At 39.4% G+C, this 21,759-nt stretch overlaps 1 protein-coding gene across 1 annotated transcript in view; it reads right to left on the bottom strand.

Annotated features, from left to right (window-relative positions):
- Positions 1 to 10,233: 10,233 nt before the first annotated feature.
- Positions 10,234 to 21,759, bottom strand: part of nrg3b (neuregulin 3b) — a 197,534-nt gene continuing 186,008 nt past the window's right edge. The window contains exons 7-9 of the mRNA XM_030078026.1: positions 20,656 to 20,765; positions 15,733 to 15,903; positions 10,234 to 11,331 (exon numbers count right to left, since the gene is read on the bottom strand). Coding sequence (XP_029933886.1) covers positions 10,590 to 11,331; positions 15,733 to 15,903; positions 20,656 to 20,765 — 1,023 coding nt within the window. The 3' untranslated portion in view covers positions 10,234 to 10,589. The remainder of the gene's footprint in view (positions 11,332 to 15,732; positions 15,904 to 20,655; positions 20,766 to 21,759) is intronic.

The raw sequence follows: 21,759 nt of genomic DNA, 5'->3' as shown, positions 1-21,759 counted from the left end.
GGTAATGTTTGACCGTTTTCCTATTTGAGAAGGAAAGCATTATTGAGTTTCCAGCAGTAAAAAGTGGTTTTGTCTGATGACATGGCTATAGCTCCTTGACGTAGTCGGCTGGTTGCTCAGAGCGATATGCATTGATTTGATTGGGAGATTCCAACATGATAACCTATCAAAACAATGCTCAATTTTGAGCACATACTGGCAAATGAATGGAGCCTATTGTAGACGGGTGAGACAGCTCCTTGGAAGCCATCCTACCCTTGATGATGATGTTCTCAAATTCGTTCCAATGGACAAATTTTTACCAAAAAATATATATATATTTGGATATAACCTCTATGTAATCACCAACCTTTTTATTTGTGTCTGTTATTTAATTACATTTTTTTAAGAAACTGTAACGGATTACAATTACATGTATTTTGTAATTTATTTACATGTAACAAGTTAATCCCCAACACTCTATCTGTCTATAATATTGTAATGCAAATCATGTCTTATTATACAACACACAATACAAATATTACAACTTTGGGTCTGGAAATCCAAAATGTAAAATGTGTGTATATGTATTATATGATGGTATAGATACAATATGGTAGCAGAAGTGGGTAACTGGGGCAGCAGGGTGGTGTTATGATTACAGAGACTGTCCTTCAACTGGAGGACCTACTTTCAAGCCCACATGTTGACAAGAATCTGCCCTGCTGTTTCACACCAGCCATCTGTTATCCTGTGTTGTTGTTAAGAGGGAAGTTGGAATTACTGGGTGAGATGTTGTGGGCAAAGTATAAGCTGAGGTGTAGGTGAAATGTCATGGTGCTCCAGGTACATATTGTGCTGATCAGTTGTGGAGCGTAGTTATTCTGACATGTTAGAACCAATTGTTAAGTCCTCTGGAGGTTTCATGGGTGTTTTTTCAATCAAACATCTGTGATGGGAGCATGGCTGCCAGATCTCTGGAGGGAAACAAGCAAGGCCGTCTAAAGAGACACAAACAAGCAACTTAGCTCTATGTGTGAAGCCTAAAATAGGCAACCACATTTCATTTCTTTCACACACACATGACAACTTGACGTATGCCTATACAGCTTTGTTATTTTAGTTTACTGGGGGAGGCTATGGCAACATTTTTCAGAAATAATAGTCAGGTGAAAAACATTTCACTGATGGGGAGGTTTGTATGTATTTTTTCATAATATCTTGAAATAGGATATAGTTTCTGTTCTATGTCAATAATTCAGGTTTGAGAGAGAGAGAGAGAGAGAGAGAGAGAGAGAGAGAGAGAGAGAGAGAGAGAGAGAGAGAGAGAGAGATCAGTTAGTAAGAAGCTGCTGTTACAGTCAGAATGCACCAGGTTTAGCACACGGGACATTTACATCACATACTCTGTACTGTTAACTTCAAATTTAGCAAAAACTGAATGCTATGGTTTTTATTTTGGAATTTGGAGTCCCCAAATACTTGGACTGCTCCAGACTATGATAAATAATAAATAATTATATATTTGAATTCTTTAATTGAGTGGAAGATTTTGTTCACAATTAATTGCGAACAAAATCTTCCAGTATTCTGCAGAAACTTTTCTTCTTTTTTCCCTTTGAGTATTTGAACTCAGCTCAGAATATCATTACAACAGAACACAGAGTGAAAGTGTTTTCTTTTGACAGCCTGTGCACAGGGGATGTCCTGATTGTAAGCATAAGCAGAGACCAAAACAGAGTCTGAGGTCAAGACCACAATCTGTCTTGCAGGCTGAATTGGGAGTCCCAGAAGATCAGGAAGGCCCGCTATATGTGGAAACCACATATTTTCTTGTAGATAGGGAATGATGATTCGATGCTTAGTAGAGAAGCTATACCCATGTTTCTCCTCCTTTGTTGAGCCTTGGTCCTTTCCATCTCATAATGGTGAAACCCTTAATGGCAGAGCTGTTTCCAGACTGATCTAAGCAGCCTGTTCCTAGTTCAAGTGTAGGACTCGGCAATTCTCAATAGCTCAGTTGAACTGGTCTTTGTATCACCCTCTCTGCCTCCCAGCAGAGTACAGCGCCATATGTAGCTGTCTCTATAGGACCTGACAGGGAACACTGTCTTCAGGTGGACATGTGGTGTCACCAACCCAGCATAACTACTGTTTTGCTATTGCAGCCTCCTTACTTTTGCAGCTGATTTATGCTAGTATTTCTGCCTGGTAGACTGAAATCTTGGTGTGTAAGCCAAGATTTTTGTTTTGGAAGAATTTCTTCTTTAGTCTGTGGAAGAAGGAACATCCAATCCTGGATCTCTTCATTGATACTGCAGTGGTGGAGATGATGCCCCCTGGATATTTAAAGGAGGATACAGTTGATAGAAGTTTGTTCTCTGTGGTGAAAGTAGGAGTAGAAGATGAAAAGATGTTCATTAATCTCACTCTTTAAGATGGTGACAGTCCCCTCATGGTGTAAGCCAGGGGTGGGCAATCATGTGCCATGGAGAGCCAAGAGGCTGCAGGTTTTCTTTCCAACCAAAAACTCCACCACCTGATTTCACTGATTAGTCTCTGCTCTCTGCTTGAAGGTGAGGTAATCAGTGAAATCACCTGGTGGAGGTTTTGGTTGGAAAGAAAACCTGCAGCCTCTCGGCTCTCCATGGCACATGGTTGCCCACCCCTGGTGTAAGCTGTAGCTGCTGCTGAAGACCATTTGCAAGGCTTTTCGTAACTGTGATTTTGTGGCAACAAGGGCACAGTCGTCTGCATACTGCAGTTTGAAGATGTGCACAGATCTTGATTTATTAACATCCAGCGGTTACCATCTAGTTCAAAATTCATAGTCACTCTGCTATTGCTTTCCATCTCCTTGTAAAGCAGACTCAGACTCAGGACTGCCTGCAGTCATCATGCCATCATGCCTTCATGGAACTGCCGTATAATGCAGACGGACATCTGTGGACAGCAAAATGTAAGGAGGCTGTCCCACAGGAGCTTTTGATTGACTGTGTAAAAAGCTTTCAACAAGTCAGTGAATGCCACTGGTGCTGTTCAAGTTGTTAAGCTGTGAAACCATACTGTGACTCCAGGAACAGGTTATGTAAAAGCCTGTTCACGTAGCATCACCTTGGTTAATACTTTTCTAGTAGTCAACAGGAGGAGCAACATTCAGGAGCAACATCCACCTGCTGTTGCTGCAACTGGATTTGTTGCCTTTTACTGTTGATGTGGCCACAGTGTTAGCATCTCTGAGTGACATTTTGTGTTCTTACATGTCATGGAAGAGCTCTGGTGTAGACAGAGTCATGCTTCCTCAGGATTTCTGTGAGGATGGTGTTAGGATTGGGGGGGGGTCTTAAGGCCTTTGCACTTCATGTTTGTATTTTTCATCCAAAATTGCCACTGTTTTAAAAATAAATATGGTCTGTGTCAGTCATGTTTACACACCAACTCCAACACATTCATCTGTCATCAAAGTTTTCGGAACAGGTTCAATTTTCTGAATTTTTTTTTTCACAACAAGCTTAATGAATTGATGGATTAATTTAATGGACTCTTAAGAGGGTGTAAACCATGCATGCACAAACTAGGCACATTTGGCAGCTCAGCCATTATGCACAACTGGACCTATCATGGATACTATTAGCTCTACAGAAAACTGAGCCTGTGCCCTGAGTATCTGCACATCCAGCTGAAAAGGTGATGACCATAGAAACTGAAATTAACCCATTCAATTTCTATGGTGATCACCTAGAACGCACATTTCCAGTGGCACAATTTGGATTACCAATTAACATCCTTGCTGCTCTTGACATCCTCTCAGAATTGGATAGAACCAATGTTTTCTTTTTGTCTCATATTGCTAATTTTGGCAAAGAATAGAATAATAAAATGCACCGGACTCTGTGTGCAAGGTTTCTGTGTATAACAATTTTTATTGATTATACACAGAAATGATTAAAAAATTACGTATGAAGATTATGGACTTGGTGTGCAAAGCCCTTTATTGTTCTCCACCATATTGACTGCAGAAAGCACCTGAGTCTATGCTGTTGGGAGAGCCAGATCTTGATTTATTGGACAGCTGAGGAGTTTCCATCTCAGCCCACTTCTGGACAGTGACTCTTTGATCCTTGATCAAGGTTAAACCATCATATGACATCAGCTGTGCGAGCAAGGTTTTTCTTGGGCTGTAGAAGGATTTTATTGCATCACAGAAATGATGCTTATACTTTTCACACAAGTCTGGATCTCACTGGCCACCATCAAGCCTAGGGTACATTAATGCAGACCCATATAGAGGAGGCCTTCAGCTGAATTTACCTTAAATCACCCCTTGTATTTGGGAATATAAAAATTTAAGGACTAAATAAAACTCATGACAAGAAACAATCTAGCAATGCAAATTTAATATGCTGCTTCACTGGTTTAAAGACAAGCTAGAGAGAGATGCCCGGGCACAGTTACACTTCTCATTGTGCTAAAACTAACATTTATCACATTGCTCCCCTTTAATAGCAATGTGAGCTCAAATGTAACAGTCTAGCACTTAAGAGTATGGTTACGCTTTAATCTCACAATATGTTTACCCCCTGTTGTAAAGACTCACCATGGCAGGGATCAAAACAATTAATCAACCTGTGATCCGCATAACATTTTTTTTTCATCTACAGATAGGACACTATACACTCAAAGGGGATTTCACTAATTCCCAGATAGAATTAAGGTTGCACCTTGTCTATGTTCTTAAATGAGCCCTGATAGCATTTAATAGCTCTCAGTCATAGGGATGACATCATCAGCATCACCCCATTGAAAATCAAGAAAAGGAGATTCATATCCTTTGATAGTCTTGTGTAGTGAGGAGGATTTGTTTTGTATACATACATCGCAAATGATACAAAATGTTTTGCTTGTGAGTTTAACACTTACTACTACTACCTTAAGTGATGCACTGGTTCCATCTTGCTGGACAGGTAAGGATTTATTGTGTATTGATCCATACTGTCCTTGATGTCAGGGTTGACCTGTGAATCGAATGCACATATTCAGGCGCTGTACCAACAGAGGATGCCAATATTGTTATACTAGGTAGAGCCCTGGTGACTGGATTCCTTGCGAGGCGCTTGATCCTCATTATGTGGAAGTAGCGGTTACCTCCATCTTTTCCCCTTGGGTGAAAGATGTTGTGCATTATTCCGGCTGATACCTGCAATCCTATGGGAGAAAGGCGAGCGAAATGTGGGAGAACCCAATTATGGTGCACATTTTTGCTGTAGGGGTCAGGGGTATATAAGGACATGTACATTTTGTGAAAGGGTATGCAGTTTACTATACTTTTGGAAGAACAATTTCGAAAACTAGTAAAAATATAAAGAAAATGAGTGTAAATGTAAATTTCATTTTCATTTAGCTTGGTCTTCCTGTTTTACATATAACTGCAATATATTGTTAAGATAGAATCCAAATCCAAGGGGATTTTGCATTCCTCATGTGACACAATGTCAAAAAGATTACCTGGTGGTGAATTTGGGTAAGTTCAGCCACAGGCCCAGAATATCATGTTACAGCGTGTTGAAGTTCCAGCACAAGTGAGCAATCAATAGAGAACAGACCTCCTGAGATTGTATGAAATCAGCCAGGAAAGGGAAAAGCAGTTGTCTGGACAGACTGGCTAGACCAGAGCAGGGCCTTACTGTAGCCTCCTGCTAGATGAGCAATGACAAATGAGAATTTCCTTACTTCTCTCACACTGGGCAGCGCATCTCATGAAGTAGATACACACTTCTATTTTGAGTTTTTTTTTTTTTTTTGATTGGTATGAAACATAAAACAAATCAACAAACTTAATTACTTCCACTGTCTAATGTCTAAAAAGCTGTTCATTTACACTTGAAGTTAGAAAGCTGATTATCAGGTGTGTTTGTGTGTGAATTATCTTTGCTCAGCTTGGCTTATTAGCTCAGGGAGCATAGATTGACTTTAGCGCCTTTAGCCAATAGGCTACAGCTTTGCATCAGGCTACTGTCCTGTGTTGGAATGTATTTTTCGACTTGGTGATGCTGTTGAAGGTAACCAGATAGCACCTCCAAGCAACTCCCAACTGTGATGAGGTGCCACTCTTTTCTCTTCACTCCATGCATTGCATCCGGCATGCAACATTTTGTTTTCTTTAATATTGTGTCGTGATGTGCTTGCTTTACAAAAACCATGACACTGAGGTTTTAAAAGGGACGGTCGGTAAATACAATTAAGTGAATAGGTAAATTCCTGTTGAATACCGAAATATTGTCATTCTTTTTGAGTATTTGAAAAGAAAAAGGAGACACAAAAATATGTGCTAAATTCGATTTTCAGCTTGTATATTGTATATATGTAAGATTGAGAGTATACAAAGTTTAAAGGGGTAATACTCATTACTGAAAAAGTTTGAGGTTTGCTATGGTTACTAATTCTTGATAGATCCCCATCCTGTTAAAAGAACTCAGGGCCCTGCCATACTTGACATAAAGATGCTACACAGATAAAAACAAACAAACAACAACAATTTAAAAAAAAAAAAAAAAAAAAAGTTTTCAAAGAAACTGTTGTCCAAGATACACATCCCTGAGCTGCACTCCTTCACTCTGCTCTCATGCAGAGTACAGAGCATATCTCTGTGCTGCATTATGGTGTGGAGGGCTGATTTCCTCATAACCTCAAAGTATCTGCCACTATACCAGTCGGAGGGGAACCTTGCTATACCCTCACATATTAATATTGCACTCACGCTGAGCTATGGAGACCAGTGTGTGTGAGACACCAGGCACATCCTCTGAAACATAAAGGGCTCAGCACCACTGGGGATTAATTTAACTTGTAGGGCCATGAGGCTCACCTCCAACAAGCCTGGCTCATTTCAGGTAATGGGAACATCTCACTTTTCTAATCCTCTTCAGTGATGTTCTTGTTTTTCAGCAGTGCAGCAACCTACTGAAGTGAACATCCTGTCATATTATCCATGAACTCGGTATTTTTGAATAATGCAATGTTTTCAGCTAGTGGGGCCTAGATGTCTCGTAGCTGTTGATATACATATCCCATTTATTTATTTATTTATTTATTGAAAACATATTATCTGTTAGAAAATTCTCCACGAGTCCTAAACCATTTGAAACACATTTGAGTGTGCTGAAGCAAAGCTTTCTATTTCATTGACCAGGCCTTGGTCCAAGTCAGTCAGAGATCTCCTTTAATTTCTCTACAAATTACAGTTGCAGCAGCTACAGTTCACCAAGCCAGCATCCCTTCAGTTGTATCTTATCTGGTTTCTTGGCACAGTTTCCTCAAAAGGTGGAACCAGGTCAGTAACAAGTGACTTAGAGGCAGCAGCTTACAGAGAGTGAAGCTGTTTTGACTGGTGCTTCAAAAGATGTTTCCAGTGGTCAGTGCAAAATGTGATCAAAGATTGATCCTTTACTTTTCAAATCAATGTGGCCTCACATTAGCCTCACGCTGGGGTACGAGTGCCTCTCTGCCAGCTTGATCATCCCATGGCTTTGTTTCCTCTCATCTTTCCGGTTGCAAGTCTGAGTCCATTACTGTGCTAAGCAGGGATGTGTAATATTCGGTTTCACATTCACATCTGTATTTGTAACCACCCTTGGGTGGAAAATCATTACCCCTGCAAACATCTCAATATTTCAATAAATTTGAATATCTCTGTTAATAAGGCCAAATTATGACCGGCCCAAATGTCAAAAGATGGAATCCATATCCACATCTATGGTGGCCTGTTGGATGTAGCCATAAATTGCATACTGTATGCCTTTTTTTTTTTTTTTTTTTTTTTTTCAAGGATGGCAAAGTCATTTGAGTGGTCATTTTGACTTATTGGTTAAAGTTAGGATTAGGCTTAGGTAAAGATTAAGGTTAGGCATAAATTAGAGCTAAGATTAGGAAAATGCTATAGAGAATGAATGGAGGACAATTACATCATGACTTCGCCATCCTAGGTGAAATATATGTATAAACATAGACAACAAACTATTTGGAGAAATACATTTCATTGTTGGAATCAATTCCAGTTAACTCATTACAAACCATCAACACAAATACTGTCAAATGTCACCACTGTCATAAAATTGAACTGTTTACACAGTGACTTTAAATTATTTTTGTATGAACTATGTGACAACATGGTCCTAAGTTTAATTGAAGATATTTCTGACAACTGCAAACAGCAAACATTTCAGAAAGTTTAAATCTGCCTCTGGTAAGGTAAATTCTGTCTGGCCAACAATAAATCCATTAGCATGCTCTTCAATATTTTTTTACTTATGGTAATTTTATCTATTCTTTGCTGCTGCTTCCTTGGCCTAGTTTCTCCATGGGAATCAATGAAATTCATTTTAATTATAATAAAACTCTTCTTATATATTCAAGCTATTTTTATTCTGCAGCTGAGTGATGAAGAAATCTTACCAACACCCATGTGTGAGTCCTGTAGAACCTTGCAGTTACCAGTTGTCAATGAGGCAGGAAATGGTATTAGACAACTTTAAAATATATTGTGTTTAGTGTAAATGAGTGGTGAAGAAAGAAGCTGGGGATCTTGTATTTTTGGTCTGTGCATATAAAACCAATTATGGCATATAGAGCATACTACACAAACACCTGATCATAATGTGTGAAACCCCCTTTTCTTCACAAACACAGGTTTGGTTTGTGTGCAGAACTGAATAAGAAAGTTTTTTTTAAGAATGACTGAGGAAAGCTCATCTGTGGGGAGTAACTGTGTTTTTCTGTCTGTAATCATATCTAACCCATATCTAATTAATTCTTGGCAGCCTTACTCTAATCATAACCATAAATCATTACCAACTATAACCTCAACCACACAGTCCTCACCTTAACCAAAACCTTAACCAGTGACCCAAAAATCATTTGCTTTTGTGGGGACCAGGATTTTGCCTCCATAAGAGGCTCCCACGAGTGATTGTGTAAACAGACTGAACGCCCCTTCAACGTGGGGAATACATGCCCACATGCACACAGACACGACACACACCTGAAGCTCAGCTACCTTAAATAAAACCCTGTTCTTTCAGTAGCTTGTAAATAGCTGAAGCAAAAATAATGAGCTGTACTTAATTAGTATGGCTGCTTTTTAGGGGGATGGGAGTAGATAAACAAGTGAATGATAAAATCCACCTGGGACTTGTATCACATGCAAAAAAGGCACAATCACATCCACAGGTCTCTGTTTCTATGGAGACACAGACCATAACTCTGACAATATTTGTTCTCTCCTAAGCAAATTTTGCAAAATAATATATTGGGACTCAAAGCGGAGATGTATGGGCAGTATGTGATTCTTTTATGTTTGTATTGACTATCTTGCATGGTTCTGCCTTTAAAATCTAAAACATACACTCACATTTCAAGCATGGACATCTGTTACTATCCAAGATAGGCGTTTTTACAGAGAAGCTGCACCAGAAGCAGTGTGTTTTCTTGCCATTAGTGTCACATTGCTCAGATGATGTACCTGCTACACCACAGAGCAGCCAATTCAGGCACTCTCGTATTATCCATTTTGCACTAATTTCACTGACTATTCCCAAATGCCTCAGTAATATTGTTTTAATACAGTCTATGTAAAACATCATAATCTGGGCCAAAGGATATTACCATGAAATTGAAAATACTTGACATACATTGCACTTGGCTATTACATGGGTGGATGTCCAACTTGTTTTGTATTATCCAAATCATGAAAAACTAGTCTATTTGAATTTAAATATGTCTTAGGATTTACACGTAAGCTATTCGTTAAATAATTTCATACTATGCCAGAACAAGTGCACTGCTGTAGACTCATCCATTTTTTTCCATTCACAAAATGGAACAAACACCACCTCAGCCACAGGGAATTAGGTGCATATTGATGCTGGACACTCTTCAGTTGCTGCTATTGAACGCACCGCAGCACAGCACAGTGCAGCCAGTGTAGCAGCATCAGCTGGCTTTAAAGGGAGCGCTCACTTCATGGCTGACACCTTATGGCAACTGTGTAGCTTTGCTGTAAGACTGGGATAATGAAGGGAATCGAAGTTTGATTAAAATAAAACAAAATAATAAACCCTAAACACTGTAATCTTACTCTTTATTTTGTCACAATTGTATGTCAAATATATATACGTCTATATGACATATATTATATGACATATATAATTTCATTTCTTTACAATAGAGAAACAACATAGAGATGACACACTATTTTGGTTTCTAAGTAGAAGCTCCATTTAAATAGTGGCATTAATTTTTTTTTTTTTCAATACACTTTTTAAATCAGGCTCCCACTCAAATCTCTTCGTTTTGTTTTCCTTGTTGAATCACATTTATTCACAATGTGTGTTTGTGTTTGTCTCTTTTCTTTATAATTTGATGTCTTTAGTTGTATCAATATTTTTTTCCCCGCTGCAGTTCAATCTGTTCATGTTCCTTCAAAAAACGATGCCCATCTGTGATTGGTCCGTATGGTCACACAGATGGTCCCACCTGCTATCCATCCTGTGCCACGAACAAAGGTATGCAGTTATTGGAAACAATGTCTTTGAAGCTTTACGGACATAATCCAATCAGCTTGCAGAGGGTTTGGCACAAGCGTTCCCAGTTCCTCTGGTGCTGGGTCCCTTGGAGCGGCCTGTGCCTCCATACACAAAGGATGTTTGACCTTGGCATTGACCCTGGGTTTCTCTTTGGCCTGCCTTCAAACCCCTGGCCCCATTATCTGTGTGGATAAGTCTCGGGGAATATTGGACAGTTTTCACTTCTGACTCCAGCACAGTCACAGCCGTAAGAGCGTTTGGGCCACCACAGAGGAGCTCGCTGTGTGACCTGGATACTGTCATGGGACTCGAAAGGCTTTCAGGTTTTAACCCCTGCGCCAGTTCCACTGTAATTTCAATGGAGCAGGGTGTTTGCGTCGCGCTGGGATTCTTCCCTGACCCCAGTGTAGCATTGGTAGTGGCAGGAGGCCTGGCATTGCTAGGAACAGTGCCATTCGCCAACACAACAGTCTCACAGGGGGGCGAAGGAGGACTGCTAATGGGCACTGTGGTCTTTCTAGCCAGCATGGGGTGCCACTTGAGGAGTCCCTCTTGTTTCTGGTCGGTCATGTCCACATGATCCCCTTGTAGGTCACACGCTTGGAGAGAAGGGATGATGGGTACCGAACGAGTGCGTAGAGAGGGTGGAAGGAAGGTTGTACCCTTGTCCAGGCGTGTGCAGGGGACTTCAGTCCATCCCTTTCTGGCTGCAAAGTGAGAGAGCGAAGTCCTGCTGAGTAGGGCACCAACTCTTCCACTGGCAGAGTCGCACCTTTAGGGAGTAGAAAGAATAGAAATGACAGGGTGAGAATGGAGAGACCAAGTCTTAGAAATGTTGACCTTTCATCCAAGGCACTTATTGCATGTTTTCTTATTGTCTGAGAGGAATAAGAGTGAGAGTAAAATTGAATATGGTGATAAAGCTTTCATTCCCTTGAAATGGTTCTTTTACCAATCCATCTCCTTCTCTATCCCCACGTAGGCCCACACCAATCCCACAAAACGTAATCTGTTAACAGCAAAATTTTGATTATTTTTTAGTTACTGTACATAATCTTTGTGTAATTATCCATAATCCTCAGCATGAGCAGCCTGTATTTTAGCTGCATGAATGTTTAACTGAAAAAAAAAATCCCTTCTCTCATGACTGCCTTATCGGAGATTTAAGGCTTTAGCATCAAAGCTGCTGGATTCCTGACCCTTGCCTGTGTGGGTATGGAAATACTACTGAATAAATGCTTCACCAGAATGGTTTACATGGATGTGTGTCTGAATTTAGGTCTTTGAAACTAGTTTCCTTTGTATACCTTTGAACAGAACACACCTTGTCTGATGACAAGTTGACAGTTTGAAACCCGTATGATGTGAGAGGTGGCACGTGGTATTGGTGAGTATTGCAATAATATCTCAAAGCGCTAACAACCTTAAAAACACATCACATACTGCAGATCAGAGCTGGGAAAGTTATCCAGGGTCAACTGGGTAAGTTTATAGATGCAGAGAATGTGCACAAGACTTAATATTATTGCTGAGGAATAAACTCACATTCAGAATCACCCCAGCATGCCTAAGGAGACAGTCAATGTTATTGTCAGACCTTCAGAGACTGTTTGTAGCATAACCAAGTTTAAATAATTGAATTACGTTCCTACTCCTCCCTCGGTATTAGAAGGGGAATGCATGCTGGAGGTAAATCTGGCAGATCAAAACATATCTAAAAATATCTGCCATGGCAAACGTGCCTTTAATTCTTTCCTCATCTGCGATGGGTAAATATATGTTTTTGACAGTGGATAATAAAACTGACAATACACCGTGGGAATCTGCTGTCATAAAATTGAAAACATGGAACGGTGTTCTCTTGTTTGCTCTTCTCTCGTCTTAACTCACACTCTTAATTTTTTTTAATACTTTTCAACCTCACCTCTCTCTCCGTCTCTCTCTCTCTCCACCTTTGCTGCACTCTCATCCTCTTTGTACATGTACCGTCTCTCTCCTTCCCTCACTTTCTCTCCTCTTTTCTCTCGCACTCTTATTCGCCTCCCGTTTCTCATTTCTAGAGACTAGAGGGTGTCTCCATGGCAACAAGGGAGAGGTGGGGGCTGGAGGAGGAGGGGGCTGTATTGCTGGTGTTGTATGGCTGTTAAGTCTAGAAATAGGTCATTTCAACCTCCTGAAGGCCAGCGCAAGCCACACTCGACTGATGAATCTGCAAAGGAATTATCAATAGCTAATAAGATGTGACTTGTTTAACTACACAAATGCAATCTTATCCTCGCAAAAATGAGAAGCGCCTCTCATCGCCACTCTCCTCCTGAATAGTTGAAGAAGCTGTTAGATTTAATTGCCCATAGCCACAGATTTTGCCTTTGTGTTTTTAAAAAAGAATTCTCATTAGTTTCCTTGCATGTTTGTTTGTTTGTTTGTTTGTTTGTCTCTCTCTCTCTCTCTCTCTCTCTCTCTCTCTCTCTCTGTCTCCCTCTCTGTCTGTGTTTGTGTGTGTGTGTGTGCGCGTGTGTGTGTGAGTGTGTGAAAGAGAGATTGTTATGCTCCTGGAGGATCTCTGTGCACAACCATTTGAAAGAACTGCTGAGCTCCACGGAGCTGTTTAAAAATGTAAATTATGGAAATAGGTCACATAAAGAGTTTGGCAGCTTGCAGTATATCTTACAAGTCACTGTAATGCTCAATCAGGTTGGCATGCTAATAGGAACATTGCTGGAGACTTTAAAGTGTATGAAATGCACGAGGGACACTACTGCCTTAATGACAGACATATTTGATAACAGCGCCGTCACTCAAGCTGCACACTCTGACAGCAAATTAGACTGTTCCTGAGTCATATGCTAAATTGGAGTGCTTTACTTAGGCTTTAAGATTCACTATGCTGCATCTGTAAATAAAACCTCATATCATAATTCTTTGGCACATTTGAAATATGTTTTCACTGTTACTTGTTTAAGTGGAAGTGCGGCTGGTACTATCTGACAAGGCGCATCATTCTACATAAAAAACACAATCACATCAACAAACATTATGACAATGAGAATGTGAGATAAAGATTTTCCAGCTTTACTTTTCCTTGGAGTTATGCAGTAATCAATAGATCTTATTTATATGCTGTGCATCTTTTCCAGTTGAGGCAAAAGAAACGCTTCAGCTGCACTGACAAGCTGATGAAGCGATGCTCAACTCTGTCCACACATGTGTACTCCTCCCTCCTTGAGGACATTTGACGGACGTTCCTCTTTGATAATGTGTCAGGGAGGATTTCATATTGGACTACATTTTTGAACACATGCCAGGGAAGATCATTAGAATGTAGTTTTATGTTGCGGAAGTTATTTTAAGCATGCAGATAGCCAACTGGTGAGAGGTGGCTCTGCCAACAGTCCTCCCTGCTTTTAATGCCTCCTGAAACAGGGCCAGTAGCTCTACTTTAGTTATGATGGCCATGAAAATAGGACAGTTTCACTGTCCTGACTTGCACCAAGATGAGCATGGGGAGAATTCAAGATGTTAAAATGCCTGAAATTAATTATTTCAATATGTAGTCTCATTCTGAAAGGTTTCAGTACCACGACACTGCTCTGTAGTCAACACGTTAATGACTAAACTAAAACAGAATTATTTCTTTGGTAAGTGTACCATGTCGCTTTTACATAGCTTTGCTTTTACTTGCTTTTACACAAATAAAACAATTCAGGACATTTTGGAATTCATGTTTCATCTTTTAATTAGCTTTGGCCCTGAATTTCCATATTTTTCTATTATTTTCACCTTGATAAAAACATGCAGATAAAAACACATTTTCATTTACAGCAGTGGACCGGTGGAGTAGTTGCAGTGGGAGGGAGGATTACACGCATACATAGACAACTGAGGACCCTTCAGTACAACCATATTTTGCAGCATTATTAGAGCCATTGGGATCAAGTGTGTTGCTCAAGCCAGATTTCATAAGTGAGCTCACAGGATTTGAACTGAGAACTTTTCATAAACTAATTTCTCTAACAATTATGGCACTGCCACTCCATCTTAACCCCTGTTTTCAAAACACTTCGAAAGTCTAAACAACCTCCTTGTCGAGGGATTCTGCGAGGTAAGATAGAGCTGTGCATTAGTTTGAGTTTTCTAGGATTTAGGGATACAGTGACACATTCAGCCAACAGTTTGTTTCAAAACACAATTTGATATGGTCACAGTATTTTTGGCAAAATCTGAAGAATTTTTTTTTTCATCTGTGTGAAAACAAAAGTGAATCAGACTGATGATGGGTTTCTGCAAGTTCAGTTTAAAACGCAAGACCGTTTAATACAAATTCAAATATAATTTAAGATCAGCTTTATTCCAAATTAAGTCAGAAGAGCTAAATAAAACCAATTAAGTATACATCTGTGCTACCAGGGTAATTTCTCAGCAGAAAAGTCATCCAGACATTTTTAAGAGCTTGTAAACCATATTCACAACTAAAGTGCTAAGGCATCCTGTTAACTCTTTTGCTGTTGGCTGCAACGGACTGTGAAAGTAGAGCTGTAAAAAAAAATATCAGACTTGTTTGGCCTTTTGGCAATTTCTACTTTGCAACTGGAGTTTTTCTGTGTTTTGGCCATGGTGTTGCACATGGTGAAAATGCACAACAGATTTCAAATTTCAGCTCTGTCTGAGTCCATCTTGTTGCCTGCTATGTCTACACAACACTGACTTCAGCTCGTGTGCTGACCCAAGGGAAACCTTGACAGCACTGTGCTCCCTGCTCTTCAAACAATGCAAGAGAAAAATCAACAATCTGAATTTCACTTCTAAGATATTAGACTGCAGCTGAAAGTGCACATCTTATCTTCAGTTCCACAATGCATGTCGAACTTCTGTAGTGCAAAATTTTGTGTCATAAATTTTTGTTATGTCCCTTTGAGGATTCATTTTCTTATGCAAAGGATTGTTATACTGTTATATTCATGAGCTAAATTAATGATCAGTGACTAACATGTTGATCAGAAGTACAAGTGAGCCTTGTTCAAGTGTCCCACAGCAAGATGCTCTTTTCCTACCCACTCCAGGTTTTGTTTTGCACAGCTGATCCTGCTGTTTACCCTAACTGTAGAGGGAGGCACGATTTTCCTCTTCAGGGATCAAAAAAATATCACATATTAAAAAAAGGAAGAAGTCTTACCTTCTTATGGACTCCAAATCTGTCGCCTCAACTTCTTGCAAGTGCTTGTAGACATGGCCAGCGACTCTTGATCCATCAATGAGATTGTGTTTCCCTCTGGAAATAGGTGGGGTCCTGAAGCAATTAGTCTCTCTCCGCTGCTGGGCAGGACTCAGTGAAAGGGAGCTACTCCTGCAAGCAAATTGGGAACATTCCAGTAAGTTTACAGAAGATTTCGTCAATAAACTAATAACTTCATAACCTAAAATGTTCTCTCCAATTCACTGTCTCAACTCTACAGTATCTCATCCTTTGCTATATATGTTTCCAGTTGATTTTGAAATGAAAAAGGGCATCTTATTCCCCTTTCTGTTTCTCTGTGCATAAATGACCTTGCCCTTGTAGTCAAAGCACTGGGCTGGGGTATCCAGGTATATGTGAAATGAATAGTAATTTTCCTGTATGCAGATAGCTCTGACAATAAACTCAAGTTTCAGATACTTCAGATATAGCACCAGATGCTACCATTGGTCCAGAAGTCAGCTTGTATTTTGCGCTTAAGAAATAGTTCTTAACTAAAATACTGATTACAGCTTTCCATATGGCCCAGTCCTCTTTGGTGTTGATGACAGAAATAATACTGAGCTCTGATCTTAAAGACACTTTGCTGTCAGAAAAACAGGGATGCATGCTAATAGAGCACTGGGTGCTTTTGCTGTTACATCTAAATCCATCTTATTAAACTTTTTTTCACCCCTTTGTGTTACCTGGAGGAGTCTAGGGCTGCAAAATTTAGTCCTGAGTCTGTGCTTTTTTTTTTTTTTTTTTTTTTGAACAGTGCAATGTAAGATTTATTTGGAGGCAGGAAAATACCTTTCTGCCACACAATGTGATATGGATTGGAAAACTGTGTTACAATGATAATGCAGCTTCTAAAAACTGTGCAGACTGTGGATATGCATTTCACTGGGTTACCTTAACCTGAGAATCTAATAATGATAATACTAATGCAGTACTCCTCCTCCTCCTCCTCCTCCTACTACTTCTAATAATAACAACAATAACATAATTTCCTAAAATCCTGCAAATGCTAATGATGAAGCACAACTGTCATCAAAAACACGGTGCCTCCTGTCTTATCCTGTCATTGTGTTTTCATATGTTATGTTGTGGGCACAAAGTAATTCTACTTCAAAGCAAGTTGTTGCTCTCGCTCTGCAGTAAAGCAGTGTTGTGAAATGTAAATCTCAGTAAAGCACATTTGTGCGGCACTATGATACACACAGACTACTCACAGATGTCAATCTGTAGATGGGTCTCAGCCAAATGAACTTAATGTGAGCAGATCTAATGAATATTAAATAGACAAACAACTCAATGCCTCCATAAGCCTGGAGATGAGAATATTGTGCAAAAATACATGGACATTTTGTATAGACCCAGTGCATTTGTGACAATGACGTGCACCCCTATATAATTATCACTTTATCTAAATATGATTCCAGATCCTGTGGTTCATCAGCTGCTTCAATAGCTTCTATCTTCTTAAAGCTTATAAAATCTCACTTAAAGCTTATGGCATATTATGTGCTTTATCACAAAATGCCACAGTATTGCAGTGATGTCCGGCTATTAAAAAAAACACAAAAAACAAACAAACAAACAAAAAATAACAATATATTTATCTCCAAATACTCAGTAGTTTATGAGAGATCTGTGAAAACTGTCACTAAGTTATTAATATTCATAGTTAAACTTGAAATTCAAATTTAATTTTCAGAAAAATATGTTTCATAGTTTTCATTAGGTAACTGCATTGCTTGATGTTGCAAAATGTCGACATGGCTAAAATCATTTGATGAATTACTGTGAGCTCTGCCGACTTCAGACGTTTGCATGTTGTCTTTTTTTTTTTTATGAAGATCGATGAAAACGAGACCAAAAAAACAGAACCTCACCTTTAAAAGACATACAGTTAGAAAAATGCCACAGCTGGCTTTAAAACAAGTAAAGAAGCTGCTTTTCACTTGGGAGGTGAGACATTCACAGCAATTTGACAGATTTGAACAAAGGCAACCCCTCTTAGACAAAAATTCAACAAGCCTTCATTAAACAGCTTGTTGGCCTTCATCAGGGCCAGCATGTCATTGAAAGACATGCTGGCCCTTAAATAGCCATTAAATAAAGGCTTTTAAATGTTTTGTCGATGACAAGTTGACATGGTTCAAGTTTGTTGAATTGCTATGGAACATCGTTGGACCTTTAACCTGTACATTCATAAGTCACAAGGGCCTGAACAGTTTGCACTCAAAAAAATATAATTTTGTCGACAAAGACAGACCTGAGTGAGTGCATCACTACAGTTCATTATAAACACACTGTTTTCAGATTTGAAGTAGGTACCCTCTGTTGCACAACACTTTTCATGTTCAGTAAGAGTACCGTTAGTCAGTATGTGACCAACTCTTATTGGATAGTAGCAATTTCACGTGCATATTCCTGTTCACTACATGATCTCTGCATTATTTTCTGACACAGATGTACTGGCTTGACGTTAACATCCTGAGTAAACTAAAAATGATGATTGACTGTAGGTATTATTATTGGCAGCACAATTACTTGGAAAGTGGCTTTGTGCTATCATCTTTCGCTGGTGTAATAAATATGAGCCGCGTGGCTTGATGAGGAACAGGCAGAAATGAGTAACTGTGGCTCACTTGATACATATCAAACTCAAAAATGATTTATTCAGTATGACTTGTTTATTCATTTCTTCCCACTGCTATACATGTGTAACAAGCACTATGCAATGTAAAGACAAAGTGCGAGTACTTAGAATGTAAATTTATCAAGAGAATTTTTTTTGTTTGTTTGTTTTTTTCATTTTGGACTGTCCACTTTCCATTTTCTTTGACTTGATGTTTCTGTCCATGATATATTTGATAAGTCTATAAATGTCTGTGCTGTTAGGAGTTTGAGCATACAGAATATGCATTAAAGCAAACAAACCAGTCTGCACATACCCATACCCAATTGTTGAAGCGCATGATGCAGAGGTAACATTTTGAGACCTTACTGATTTTTTTTTTATAAGACACTTCTTCCTAATAGCTCACAATATCATGGTCCAATTCCCCTGGCCAGTGACTGAAAGCATCCCAAGATCATCCATCCCAGTCTGGTTCTCAAACCGAGCGGATGGTTGGCTGTCTGTTGCCCTCCGTGAAGAAGCTGCATGACATTACGGTGAAGAAAAGGCCAGGAAGTGTTGCTACCAGCCCAGCAGCCCCAGGCAACAACCTTTCGAAAAACTTTCCTCTGCGAGACACTACAGGTCCATTAGGCCAAGACCATCTGCCATCTCAACAGCTTTCTCACTTAAGTTGTCACTGTACTCAACCAGACATCCAAAGAGTCCCCGTCCCTGCATAGCCACACAAACTCTGAATTCCCTCTTAACTCCCCCTATAGAACGGAACCTAATCCCACTGCTGTGACTGTTAATTACATCCTGTTTATCAGTACCATGCAGTGTTTGCACAATCATGCACTACAATAAAATGCTCATGCAAATCTTTGTGCTTTGTGTCACTTTAACCTCAGGAATTATGTCCATGCTCCATAATTCTGTGAACTTATCTTGTGATTTTCATCCTAATTATTTTAACAATCTGATGTAACATTGGTCCAAATGCACTGCTGGACTCTCCCCACCCCCCTCTACAGCTGTGATCACACTGTAAACCATGCTATTTTCATGCACGTAGTTACATAATGTGGAATGCATTTACGCGGGGTCTTCCGCACAGTCTTCTTTATATCTTGCACTGTTCCCCTGCGCTGAATGCTGTGCTGAGCCCCTGTACAATATGCGCCTGTCTGTATTTATGTTTCAACATTAATTGTTAATATATTCCTGCACAAATACGATCAAAACAAATGAAATGATTTGGGTTCCAAAAACAACATAGTTAGGGCTATGTTTTGCCTCATTGAATTTCATGAAGTTATTTATTCTGGTTGGGTGTACTGGTGGGGTGGAATAAAACATCCACAACTCCTTGTCCTGATAAGGCTTTTACAGTAAACGGCGGCATTTGGTCACATACCAACTTCTAACATCAAAGCTCTGACTGACCCTTAAAGAGAGCTACCCTTTAGAAGTTGCCTTGCACTGTATATTTGATAATCGTATTGCCTTTCCTTTCATTTGAGTAATAATGATACAATGGAGAAAGAATCTATACAAAAATGACAAATACAATATTTTTGTCAACTGCCATCAACTACAATGATGTTAAACAGATAATTAATCTCATGCATTAACCTTGTACCTCCTCAGCAAAATACAACAACAAAGTCAATCAAACTGTAAAGGAATCTGAATGATCATCAAAAACTCCCTTCTCTACAAAGGATCACTCATAAACTGTATTCTCGGTGCCCTACCATTCTCTAAGCCATTTCATCACCCCTTTGAGAGTACATTTAAAGTATTTTGCTCAGTTTACTGGACATGCCATCTATCTGGAGACATTTTGAGGCAGACAGATTTTCACACCGTATCAGCAAACTAGGCAAACCAACAGTTCTCATGTAAAACTGCTGATTCTGGCTGAAAACACACACACACACACACACACACACACACACACACACACATATAGGCTCATAGTGTAGGAAGTGGCTCCTGCATATATTAACACCTCTACTACCAATTACAATCATCATAAATCTTTTACCTCCATTCTAAAAAAAAAAAAAAAAAAAAAAAAAAAAAAACCTGTTTATTTTGAGGTCTATGTACATATTCCACCATATTGCAGAATGATTACATTTCTTACTTGACTGTCTCTTCTCTCTGGATCTAGGCTGGAAAACACACACACACACACACATACACGTAAAAATAGAGCTGGAAATAAGAGGATGTCACATGTTCACCTGAAGCGTTTCCCTTTAGACAGTGCTCTGCTGAGAATAGGAGGAGCTACTGTTGCTGTGCCTGGTGCCATACTGCCACCCTTAATAGAGGATCCATGAGAACTGCAGCTCTGCAAAAGAGGAAAAGAGTAGTGCATGAGTGGCATTAAAAAAAAAAAAAAAAAAAAAAAAAAAAAAACACAAGTAAATGGCTGCAGAATGACAAAGCAGTGCACAGTGATATCATAGTTAACCTCACGTAGTCAGTATCGTTATTACAACGCTCACACTATGCAAAAGAGAAACTAATTAAGCTTCCTTAGTCTAAGCTGAGCTTCCCAAGAACAATGATATGAGTGATATTATACAAGACATCCATAGAGATCTCACTTTTTTGTCCCTCACTTCATTGTGAAGGCAGCAAAAAATGGCCAAGAATTGCATGATTACATGAGTAATTTGTTGCATTTAAATATTTAACTCAGTCACATGAAGGGCTTTCAGTATACAAATTCAGTGTGGACAAATTACTCAGTTCCTCTGTCCACTCTGGCCAAAGTCAAAAACAAAGGGATCCAAAACCTCTGTGCTATAATTTTGTAAGTGAACAAAGGAAAAACAAACTTCCTGCACTGTGTCACATATAATAGTGAGGATATATGCTTAACAGCAGCTCTCCCCGGTTATGTAGGAGATGTTCTCTCAGTGATATACAGAGCCCCTTACTCATGCAGAGTGTCTTTAATTACGCTTTATATTTAAAACTGCAGATTAGGAGGGAACGCTTTGTGAATAAACTCCCTGCTGGCCTTCGCAGCACTCTAGCTGCACTCAAGAATTAATCCCACACAAGATTACATTAATGGTTTCCTAAAGAATTTTCCTCACTTGATTCTTTCCCTTCTTCCTTATCAAAATTAACACCATTATCTTACAACAGGGCCCAGACAGAGCTTTGGCATACAGGGCAAAGCGACCACGAATGCCCCTAAAACCTCCCGTGAAATATTAAGTCACAAGATAATGCTGTTATTCCAGTTACAGTAGCTCCTGTGCTGCCCTTTCTCTCTGGCTGATTGTACATCATTAAAGCAATTGGATGTGACTTAGAGCTGGTTCAGGCTT

Source organism: Myripristis murdjan, chromosome 19 (assembly GCF_902150065.1).
Source record: "Myripristis murdjan chromosome 19, fMyrMur1.1, whole genome shotgun sequence".
Lineage (NCBI taxonomy): Eukaryota > Metazoa > Chordata > Actinopteri > Holocentriformes > Holocentridae > Myripristis > Myripristis murdjan.
Note: the sequence above shows the minus strand (reverse complement) of the source record. Positions and strands in the feature narration are given on the sequence as shown.